Here is a 12685-nt window from a genome sequence, read left to right as displayed (position 1 = left end):
CAAGATGGTCAAACAGCACAAATTGGACTTATTAAAACAAGCCCTGAAAAAGGGGTGAGACGTTTAAGCAAAGCTAAACAGTGTACGCCTATAACTACCTAAAAGGTGTAACCAACTTCCAAAATACCTTTCACCTGAAGAATTGTTTCATAATGACATAAACTTGCTTTTCCATGTAATCAGAGGAGGGGCTCTAAATAGACATTCTTCACAGGTTTATCTGGAGTAAGAACAATAGTGATGGGACATGAATATTCAACCCCAAAAAACCTGTCACTATACCCCACTGTATGATCAAGAAATCAAATGCAATGCTATGTTTAATCATAAAATATTTAATAAAAGTATCTGTACAAAATATATAAAAAATGGGTTATAAAAGAAGATTATTTAGCAAGGTTTAATTGACAAAATATATCCCACTATATAGTATATAGAGAAAATATAGAATGATAATTTACATTTCAATATGTACAGTCTTTGAATACATACAATGCATTTACATCCTCGTATTTTACTTCCTCTGGTTGACTAACTGTATACATTTCCAAGTCCAAGACCCCCTAGTGTAGCATGAATATATATTAAACAAAGACTTGTTCACCTACATTATATTAACACAGGTAGAAGAGGCAAAAGACACTGGGAGGTCTGCAAAATATATTATTCCATCCAAATCGTGCTGCGAGTGATTTGAAAATCCCACAGCTGTGTATCGAAATGTTACTATGCCTTGTACGATAAATAAATTAGACAGGTTTGATAAATAAGTTTGCTGACATTTTTAGAACATTTTCTCCTGTGAGTCACTGGAAACCAAATGTTCATAAACATTTAATAATAATAATTTTAAAGGCATGTAGTTAAAGTGGAATAACCCTGTAATATAACTGTCTTCAGAGACAAGGACCAAGCACTAATACAAAATATAAAAATGTTTTTTTCCAGTTTAGGCTGCTTTGAGTGCTTCTATTCAATATGTGCAGATGTTTCATGAAGAATGACAGATGGCAAGATGTGCCCATCTTTGATCACATCACCATGCATGGACCCAGCATAAAGGAGACTGCCGCTGTGGCTATACTGCTTTTAGGTTGGAAATCACTCTATGTGAAAACACACATTTCCAACTTTGAAGGTCCATTCATACATAAACCTTCCATTGTGTTGTGACACATCATTATGAATGGGCTGCCAACACACTACAACGGATGTAAGAACATACATGACCCTTTTTAAAAATGCAGTGTACCACAATGTATAGTATATGAGTTGTTGTGGGCTCTGGTGGGTTGTGCACCGTGCTCTACTGTGCAATGCGTTGTGGTGCCACAAGTGTAAATGGTCTCTTAGAGATTTAAGTTAGGTGCCATATTTTGAGAGCAGGAACTTTTAGCAGCAATAAAAATTCACCCCTCATAAAATCCTCATTCTATCCAAACCAGGGGCGGACTGACCATTTGGAAACTCGGGCACTGCCCGAAGGTACGGGGTCAGTAGGGGGCCCCATGAGATGCCCCTGGTACCTTTTTCATAGGCTTTTTTGAGTTTGGGCAAGGACACAGGGGCCCCATGATCCCCTATTGCCCGGGGGCCCCATGAGTTGTCAGTCCGCCCCTGATCCAAACTGTATAAAGGCATCCTAATATCTCAAACATTGAATATAAATGTATAACATACCCTTAAAGTGTATCACATATACTGTAGGTAACCTTTACATAGCCAGATTCTGATCTGAATGTTGCAAGCAATGCTCCATACGTATGTGCATCTGAAATCCATCTGTTAATATATAATAGCCTACCTATACAGGAGGCTTGATACTGTGAGGAAGGCCGGGCATTGCTATGCAGACAATTCTCCAGTATGGTTTAAAGAACCCATTTAATGATTTAACCCATAGCACCCAATTGGATGTTTCCATTTTATTTTTCTAGTGTATTTTTGGGAATGAAAGCAAAAGACCAAGTGATTGCTTAACAATAGAGCCCTTTTTCTTTGTATAAGCTCTGCCACCATGTCCTATCATGAATTAAACATGACTGAGGAAATTAGCAATTCATTATAGATGATACAGTAACATTTTTAAATAATAAAAATAGGCACTGAAAGGATAAATACACCCACAACTGTGTTATATTTCATTAAATCTTTAGATAGCAAGACTTTTTTTTGTTAGTGGAAGCTTAGTTGCAGCCTAATCGGGGTTCGTCATGTAGCATAATCATGGTTCGATCAGTGAACTTACTAAGTCCATGTAGTAAATATCATAATGTTGCGATGAATGGGGGGTGGGGGAGGTTGACAATTTCCAATGGTTTCAAGGTGTATGTTGGAAGGGTCATTTTGAAAGACTACTCTGGTTGTATGATTAGGTGTGGTATGCTCTGTTGTCTTACTATGTCTCAGAACATCATTGTGACACCAAACTTTTTCCACATACATGGAGAGTAAAGCTTATATGTACATATAAGTGGTCTACCAACACTATAGATGTTCTACTAACGCTACCAGCCTCCTTTAGATCACGCTATTCAGATGATTTCCCATCAATCTTTGTTCACGATAGCTCTCTGCACAGACAGAAAGAACAGACACCAAAGCATCATATGGGACTTTTCCAGATACAATTCAGTTTTAATTGGGAGCTCAAACATCTCCAAGTACAAAATGTTTCATTGTGGCTGGTTTTACCCTTTAGTGGACAGGGCTAAATGGTGATCATTCCAATGCACAGTAAATGTTAATGTTGAATGTTTATATCTGTTAGGCACTTTTACTTCCACAACATTCAGGTCTACATATATATTATATTCTTTATGGTAGTAACAATTATACTATATTGATAAAAGGACCTTTAAAAAAAAGTCTGTTTCAAAAGTTTTATCTGAGCTACATGAAATTTATACAGTTGACCGGGGCGGACTGACAACCTGCGGGGCCCCCGGGCAATAGGGGATCATGGGGCCCCTGTGTCCTCACCCACACTCAAACCACACCCAAAAAGCCTATGAAAGGTACCAGGGGCATCTCATGGGGCCCCCTACTGACCCCGGGCCCTCGGGCAGTGCCCGAGTTCCCAAATGGTCAGTCCGCCCCTGCAGTTAACATATAAAGGAAATAGCAGCATCTTCTATGGGCATATCTTCATAATAGTAAGACTCCTGGAGAGGATGCCACTGCCATGAATTTCTGCACTTGGACAGAGAGAAGCTCCACATATCATTAATATACACGGTGGATCTCTTGGTGACCCACCTGCAGAGGCACCCTTTCCAGAGTCATGTGGTTTTTAGACATTCTTTGGTGGTAGACAATGTAGGTTGTAGTACAGGCCCTTCCAGGTTACCTTGCATACTCTGTAGCAACATAAGCAATAATAAAACCTGCACTCACTGGCCATTTTACTATGTACACCTTGCTAGTGCCAAGAAAACATCCACCACCACTACCTGCCTGAACCTTTGATACAATGCAGGATGGATCCATGTTTTCATGTTGTTTATGCCCAATTCTGACCCTACTATCTGAATGTCGCAGCTGAAGTCAAATGCCCATTCTCCTCTGACCTCTGACATCAGCAAGACATTTATTGTCCACACAACTGCTGCTTACTGGATATTTTCTCTTTTTTGGACTATTCTCTGTAAACCCTAAAGATGGTTGTGTGTGAAAATCCCAGTAGATCTGCAGCTTTTGAATTACTCAGACCAGCCCATCTGGCACCAACAACTATGCCACTTTCAAAGTCACTTAAATCCCCTTTCTTCCCCATTCTGATGCTCCATTTTAACTTCAGCAAGTCATCTTCACCACATCTAGATGCCTAAATGTATTGAGTTTCTGGCATATGATTGGCTGATTAGTAATTTGTGTTACCAAGCAATTGAACAGGCATACAAGAGTGTATGAAGAGGCCAGTGAGTGTATATTTTACATTGTAAGTTACTCCACAGATAGGGGTTTGATCATCCAAATATGTTGAGACTGTAGCCTTTCACTAGTGTGGGTGCATTGAAGAAAAGTCCAGAGGCCTTCCACATTCATAAGTATTTTACAGTACAAGAGCTATAACTATGGCTCATACACACATTCTGTACGTGCAATGACACCACTGCACACAGCTGGTACAACCAATTTCCCTCACTCAATAGTTAAAGGCTCATTTAATATTAGTCTTTTTAAATATGTACTTAAAAGGATTCTTAAAATCTTTCTCTAGGCAAAACATTTTTTGATAGAGGAAGTGAGGAAGGGTTAGGCCCAGTTTTATTGCCATCTGTGCCTACATTGCTGATGTTCACCCCTCTATTTGTACAGGTGCCCATTGTCACCCATAAAGAAGATGAGGGGAAATCCAAAATATTGTCTCCTAAACAAGAGGTAAGTGGAATTTTTCAAATGGGGACAGGTTCTCCAGGAAGGGCATGTGCATACCAACTCAGTTGGGCTGGGTTGGGTAGCACTGCCCAATGCAGTCCCAATGCATAGGGAAGCTTATTTATGCCCAATTGCTTCAGTTCACACCAATGTACTGTGTTGTATGCACCAAAAAAAAATGTTGCATTTTTTGCACAACACATTTCAGTTTGCTGTAAGGCATCACAACACACTGTAGAGCATAACAATTACATACAGCTGTGAGAAAAAAGAAAAGAGAAGCAAGTGCTGCAATGCCTTTTGACTACACATTGCAGTGCTTGACAGTATGGGGTTTATTTACTAAAGCTGGAGAGTCCAAAATCAGACTCCCTTCTGCATAGAAACCAATCAGCTTCCAGGTTTCATTGCCAAAGCTTCATTGAACAAGCTGAGGTTAGAAGCTGATTGGTTTCTATGCAGAAGGGAGTCTGATTTTGGACTCTCCAGCTTTAGTAAATAAACCCCTATGTGTGTACAACACATACCAACACATGCACATTACGCACTTCTCAAAGCTAAAAATCCTCATTTTGGGAGGGTTCCTTAAACTTCCTATTGCATCTCAAGAACAGAATGTGAAAGGGAAATATCCCCAATGCAAAGCAAAAATAACCTGTCAGGAGTCTAACTCTTTCCTACTGTATCCAAATCTAAAACAAACTTTTATTATATATACACTTAAATACATCCACATTATACGTGTTAGCAGTAGTAGACAAGCCTTTCCTTTTATAAAGCTGGCAAGGAGATCTTGGTTTTACAGATCCTCAAGAGGTGGCTCATGGCTTTATATATACCTGCAATCATCTCTTATATAACCATTTATGTAGCTGCAGAGGCAGATATGAGAAAGGTAAAATATTATAGAGTGGCACTTGCGGGACAGCTCTGTATCTACTGGTGCTGCTGTCATCACACCCAAGATGACGGCACCCAGCAGCAATCTCAGAGCTTTTGCATGTCTACACAAATAAAGCTTCTACAGGTAAAAAAAAAAAAAAGCATCCACTGAATACTTTAAATGCACATATAATCTTATGGGAAGATTTTCCTCTAAAATGTTGTGGCAACAGGGTCTCTTTAACTGTTAACTTTACCAGCAGCATATAATAATTTTCCCTTTACTCCCTGCTGCTCCATTCAGCTGCTTGACGTGAAGGGAAAGAGCCCTGTAGAAGCTCTGAGACATTCTAGTTGGCGCTTACACAGCTCGGATTGAGGATTCCCTTTCCAACCCCATGTGACAATACTGGGCCCAGGGGCGGATTGACCATTTGGAAACTCGGGCACTGCCCGAGGGCCCGGGGTCAGTAGGGGGCCCCATGAGATGCCCCTGGTACCTTTTTCATAGGCTTTTTTGAATTTGGGCAAGGACACAGGGGCCCCATGATCCCCTATTGCCCGGGGGCCCCATGAGTTGTCAGTCCGCCCCTGACTGGGCCAATCACTAATCACCAGCGCTTTCACATGAAAGGAAGGGGAGTGACTTACATGCTCATGCATATTTAATGGTGTATTGGCCATTTGGCTCTATAACAGGGGTGTCAAACTGGCGGCTCTCCAGCTGTTGTGAAACTACAAGTCCCTCTTCCTTTGGGAGTCATGCTTGGAACTGTCAGTCTTGCAATGCCTCATGGGATTTGTAGTTTGGCAACAGCTGGAGGGCCGCCAGTTTGACACCTGTGCTCTATACACTCTCTAGGTGTAGGTGCTGGGAATGCTGGCTTTTGATGTCTACGACCATAGGCTCTGATTTGCTTTTACTCTTCAGTACAAGCGGATACTGGAGGAAAAGTCCTTTCTTATCCATGGGCAGTGCCACAACAGCACTGGACTGCAAACCATGATTTTGTGTCAGCTCAGTAAACCATTTGCAGAATTTCAGTGTAAATTGTTGACTTTTGCTCAACTCTACAGGACCAGCTGTGACCTTTCCAAGCCTATCCCTTGTTATGTACATTAGGACACCACCCCCTGCGGCTATACTGCAACTGTGTGAGTGGGCAGAGCTCATCACAGGGGACTACAGGAGGAAAAGTCTTGCAATCTCAACTTCGAATTAAACCATATTCTTTGTTTTCCATAACAGACATTCTAGACTTGTGCCATTGGCAGCTAGAAAGAAAAATAAGTATTTTTCAAACCACAAACGGTAGTACATTACTATTAACAATATGTAAAAAATGCAGAATGAGGAAAAATGAAGAAAAAGTTATGAAAGTTTTAAACAAATGTGATGCCAAGGAAGAGAGAAAACAATGAAAAATAAGGTTTAGTACTGGTGACCCTGAGATTTGGTGTGTAAGCCCTAAAATATACCTAATGATCCTGAGTCTCCAATGTATGAGTATAGCTTGTGTTTGGTGTATTCCAGCCAAGCCCGCATGTCATCGTCCAGGTGTTTCCTGCACTATAGTCCAAGACTTGCCCTAACCTGCTCTGTATGGAGATTAACACAGAATATCCTGTAGAGACACCAAGCCCTTCCCTCCAACACTGACCTACACTGCAGTCATTACTGAATCCACCCCATAGACAGATGAGATCAGTTGGCAGGCTTTGTCAAGCCACTCATAAGAGATTCTTAGCAAATAAGGAAAAATATTCTGTTGGAAATGAATTTGTTGATATACCTGGGACCTATACTTCATCGAAAATTGTAATGCTCGGGAAACGTTACACTAAAGAAAACAAAAATCTTACCGATAACACAAAAGATAACCAGACACAAGTACACATGTGCAAGAATAGAAATATTCGGTCTCAAATAAATATAACTGTGCAAGGTTACTCATGAAAGATTTATATTTGCCCCCTTTTCAGCTTTACCTATTTGAAAAAGACTCCCTTCGCTTTTTAATGGAAAAGTGACAAAGTCTCTTTAAGGTGTACCTGTGCCCAGATTATGCACACTTAAATATTTACAAATTATCAAGCAGTAAAATTACTTTAAAATAAGCTGTTACTCATCTCAGTAGCTATAGGCATTGTGTCTAAGGTGCTCAAAAGAGGCCTTGAAACCTCAGCTATTTGCTATGGAGAGCAGATTTTGGCAACCTGCCAGCCCTCTAATTATAAACACACAGCAGGTGTTTCTAAGCCAGGGGTGCCAAACTCAATTTCCTTGCGAGCCACATCAGCTTTATGGTTGCTCTCAAAGGGCCAGTTGTATCTGTAAGACTATATAAACGTATCTACTCTTTATCATAATAAATAATTGCCTCTGAATTCGATTATTACTGATTTTAGTAATAACTGAAGACTCAAGCCGTGAAGGGCAGGTGCAGACCGGCATGGAGTCCCCTCACATTCCTGTAACAGATGAAGTCTAAAAAGGAGAGACGCACACCACTGGTATTATCCACTAGAAACTTTATTGGAGGCTGGATAGACAGAACATGGTTCTGCCATGGTGAGCATGTTCTGAGCATTCTCCATCAAAATTTCATGTGGATGATACAATCTGTGTGTGACCCTCCTTTTCAACTGGCATAGAATTGTATTCTGGGGCGGACTGACCATTTGGAAATTCGGGCACTGCCTGAGGGCCCGGGGTCAGTAGGGGGCCCCATGAGGTGCCCCTGGTACCTTTTTCATAGGCTTTTTTGAGTTTGGGCAAGGACACAGGGGCCCTATGATCCCCTATTGCCCAAGGGCCCCATGAGTTGTCAGTCCGCCCCTGATTGTATTATTCCCGTAATAATTGTAAACAGATATTTAGAGCCCCCCGCCATCGGAAGCCAAGCATCCCCCACCCTGCCTTACATCACAGTGCAGCCCATCCTTACCTTGTGCTGCTGCTGGGAAGAAGCTGGGGGAGGAGCTGCAGGAGAGGTGCAAGGACCACATGAAATGGCTTGGAGGGCCATATTCGGGCCTCTGGCCTTGTGTTTGACGCATGTGTTCTAAGCAGTTAGTGATGGGCTGAAACTGGACTTACGCAGGATATACATGGGTCAAATTTTGAAAGAATTTTCTTTTAAAAATCATAACTATGAATTTTCGTTCGAATTTCGCACCATTAGTGGGCACAGCATCGGCCAATTTTCACGTGGCCATCAAATTTGAGTGATCGGGCATGTTGGAAATTTTTGGAAAAATTAACAAATTTCTAATCAATGATGGGAGAATTGTGTGAGAAATGTAATCGAAAAAGAAATGAGCATGAGCTGTGACCGGGAAAAAAAAGAAGATTCCCAGCCACAAAAATTATTTTCTGTTGCAACATGAGGTGAAATTGAAGGCTTGGTTGGTGGCACCATTGGATTACAAAATGCACAACATTGCAGGTTTTCTAAAGCAAATTCATTCAGAATTTGACCCATGCATGGCCTGCATAAGGCTGAGTTCACATGAACAGTACAGTAAAAACAAGTAATTGATGCAGGTTTTTACCATCCACTTACAAAATAACATGGTGGCTGCTCAAGTCCATTTACATTGCTCTGACCATGAATTTGCAACAATTTTTTTGGAAATGATCAGATTTGCCTCCTATATACCTGCAAAGTGCTGCTTAGCAACTTCAGAAAATTGAACCACTGCAGCTTGCTTTTCAGGGGGGTGGTAAATTTGCTGCCAGTGTGATCAAGGCTTTAAGTCTTTGTTGTGATCTTTGAGGATCCTGGGTTCCAAGCAGTACCCTCTTAGCTTACCCCAGCCTTACTCATACACACTGGTACATAATATGGAACCTGTATGGCCCAGGAGGTTGCAGTGCTGCACAGAAATGTGTGCTAACACTGTCCGATTAAACAAAGGGGGATGCTCTCTGATTCTAGCACTATTGCAGTGCCTCCTGGACAATATTAGCAATTTATTGATTGTTTTCACGTGTGCCCGGTATTGCTCTGTAAATCCCCAAACCATGTTTCTTCCACATTTGACACGCAAGACATGGCAGCAAAACTCATTAATTTTTTAACAGGAAGAATTATTTCTTTTGTTACGTATCTTACTCCATTATTTTTATATAGGATGTTTACTGTTTTCGTAAATATTGATTTATATAATGCCAACATCTTCAACAGCACAGTAGAAAGTAAGAATGTATGGGTGTTGTCATTTAAATGGGTAAAGCAATGGGAATAAGATCTCTGTCCAAATGTGCTTGCAGATTAATAGACGGAATAGATACAAGTTATAGATACAAGTATGCCAGTAAAGCTTGGAAAAGCATTAGTTTTGGGAGAAGATCAGAAAAACTTCTTTTGGGATGTTGGATGTTGTGGATCAAGGTTATCCTTTGTCCTGAAAAAGATGTGCTAAATGCACCCTTTAAGACTTGAAGGATTACTGAAAAAACTGACTGACACCTGGAAAGGCATTCAAAAGAAAGGAAGTAACACGAGAGAAGTCCTGGAGACTTGAGTGAGATCTGGTGGCCAAAAAGGAGTAGAAACATCTTATGGTGATCATGCGGTGATAATGTGGTATATGCCTGTGGTCCTCAGAGGAGGTAACAGAGTGTTCGGGACTTCGAATCTTGCTTATTGCCTTGAGGAACTTTAGACACACAGTGTACTGTGTAATGTGTAGACAGCTGTGTCCACAGTTTCATTTGGCAACAAGCAAAGGTTCAACTCTTCCCACTGGGCACAATGAATAATTTAAGGACCTTTACAACCATAAAGGAATAAGATACATAATAAATACCACATAGAAAGCACATTTTTTACTACCTTCCCTTACAAAATCAGGTTATACTTTAAACCTGGAAGAACTGTTTAGTGACACACAGGAGAATCTTAACACTTTGTGGTCTACCTCTCTTTGCCTTTTTATGTCTGAATGTTTTTCTTACTAACAAAGTATAGAAAACACAATTCTTGGCAATACATAGGTAAGTGCTACCTGCAACCACAGTTTTCTACAACCATGTCTTCATACTGTTTGTAGACCACGTTGTTGCCAGAGTCTATGTATAGAATACTTATGGGGCTGAGTTTGGATGGGACACAGCAGCTGGGTGGCGTGGACTCAGGGTCCATTGAATTCATTAAGGTCTGGATTATGGCATGGTTGGTAGGCTCCAGATGGGATCTTAGAGGAAAATCACACATACCCTCACAATGGTAAGCTTCATAATCCAATGGGGCTATTATCCAGTCATCCCATCCAAGCTCCTTGAAGTTGACATGCAAAGGCTTCTTACTACACCTTGTTTTAGCCCTCTTGCCCTGTCCTTTGTTGTGACTTGTCCTGGTTGGCAATGTTGTTCTTTTCCTTCTTCTTTTGATGACAGATCTGTGGTCATGATCAGGAGGATCTAATCCTTTAGGGTTCTCCATTGACTTAATTTTGTCCCTGATCTCCTTGAAAAGATTCTCCTTCCTCTTAGAATAGGAGGACACCACCAGCAAAGCTTTTTCCGGTTCTGCTAAGCCCAGGCGATTAAATCCAAGCTGGGCTGGTGGCAAGTTTTGGTCTGTGAGATCAGAGACTATCTTTAAGGTAAAGCACAAAGGCTCACCAGGACTCTTCCTGTTGTCCATGGCTTTCCATACATTAAATACTTCCCATTTGGAGAAGGTGGCAATCAGGTCAGCAGAACGGGAATCTAAGAGGATAGGCTCCTGCCAGGTGGTAGCACAAGTGAAAAGGTGAAGATGAACAACATTCCCAGAGTCTGATACCACAAGGCTTATGTTTTCTGGAGGTTTGCGTAAAATCCTTAGCTCAGCACCCACAATCTCATCCAAGGACGACAACGTGCTGGTGTCAAACAGGTAATTCTGCTCCAGGGACTGAAGAGGAACATTATCTGGAAAGGTATAAACACAGAACCTTAATATTCAAATTAATTTGTTTGCATCATGTTAGTAATACTGACATCCCACCATGCTTTATAGAGTATAGGGGACCCATGACACTACCCTCTGTCCTAAAGGAGGTTACAGTGCCCTTACCACAGTCATACAATTGCACGCACATAATTACTCTACATGCAAACACCTAAATACAAAGCTGAAATTTAAGCATGAGAGCTGTTTTACCTGGCATAACATTTATAACTCTGTTCGAGTAGTATTGTGTTTAAAAGCCTGATGACATGACTACTTTCTTTTTCACCCGTGCAGCTTCCAAGGTCAGCTGTCCTACCACTGGACAATTACTCTGCAGTTTGATAAGGCTAGTTTACTGTCCAATGAGCATTCAAGTGACGCAGGAAGCTAAATAGGAAACAACTACGGTAGCTTTTTGTACATTTTGGCAGATGTGTATAAACCACAAAACTGGCCAAACAGAATGTAAAATTATTTGACATGTAAACATAAATCAGTTGTGAATTTAGCCATCTGACTGGGGTTTTGCTTTAACCTCTTAGCATTTATTTTTTATATTATGAAGGAAATCAAAAGCACACATAGAAAATAAAATTCATACAAATCTCTAGATTAACATACAAACTTCATGCAGGTAGTGTTAGAATGTGAGCCTATGATACCAGTGCTGCATGACAGGTTTGTTAAACACAAAACCACATTACCACCCACTTAGAGAGCTTGCTGACTGGAACCAATCAGATGTTTACCATTATCCACTGTACATTCTACTATAAAAGTAAATATTACAATCTGGTTTATAGGAATTAGAAATCAGATTAAAATGTGTAATCCTATACATTGACCATTACCCATTTTACTTTTTTTTTTTGCCTGGGCAAAAAGAAAAAAAAGCACGTTCAGTATATCTCTGCAATATGTGCACATTTCCAATGTTTTGTCTTTTAAAAACACTACAATTACAGAAACAAATACACCCGCTGATCTGCTTGAGATCCAATGAGCTTCTAACTTCCTGTTTAAACTGACAACATGCTTCTGCTGCACTGACATCCAAGCAGTGTTGTCAGCCCTTTCAATTCTCTCCTGCTGACCCACAGAACATGTCTACCTTACATTATAGAGATGATTAGAGTATGGGGTGTTCTAGAGTCCGGACGTTTTAGAGGGGTAAAACAGGGAAATATTCATCATGTACTGAATGTGTTTTTATTTGCCCAGACATATTGTACAACAATGGCTTCACTGTGTATTTTTGAACATATTTATGTAGAGACTATAATATCAAAAATATATTTTTCTCCTGCTTTGAAATACTCTACATATATACACCATGTGTTAATTTGTCAGAACTGTTCCTGTACCTGTACCTTTCTTGAGAAAGTATCCAGTTATGCTACAATTCATGTTGATAGTGTAAAATCCACCTTTCTGTATTACTAAATGCATCCATTTTTATTTAAAGTCAAACTCTGGGC

General features: G+C 40.5%; 1 protein-coding gene across 1 annotated transcript in view; it reads right to left on the bottom strand.

Moving 5' to 3' along the window:
- Window positions 1–319: 319 nt before the first annotated feature.
- GDF7 (growth differentiation factor 7) overlaps window positions 320–12685 on the bottom strand; it is a 49586-nt gene continuing 37220 nt past the window's right edge. Inside the window, exon 2 of the mRNA XM_089657354.1 lies at window positions 320–11185. Within this exon, the coding sequence (XP_089513480.1) occupies window positions 10272–11185 (914 nt within the window). The 3' untranslated portion in view covers window positions 320–10271. The remainder of the gene's footprint in view (window positions 11186–12685) is intronic.

The sequence above is a fragment of the Staurois parvus genome, unplaced genomic scaffold, assembly GCF_062004578.1.
Source record: "Staurois parvus isolate SC_StPar_1 unplaced genomic scaffold, SC_StPar_1.0 ptg000985l, whole genome shotgun sequence".
NCBI classification, from domain to species: domain Eukaryota; kingdom Metazoa; phylum Chordata; class Amphibia; order Anura; family Ranidae; genus Staurois; species Staurois parvus.
Note: the sequence above shows the minus strand (reverse complement) of the source record. Positions and strands in the feature narration are given on the sequence as shown.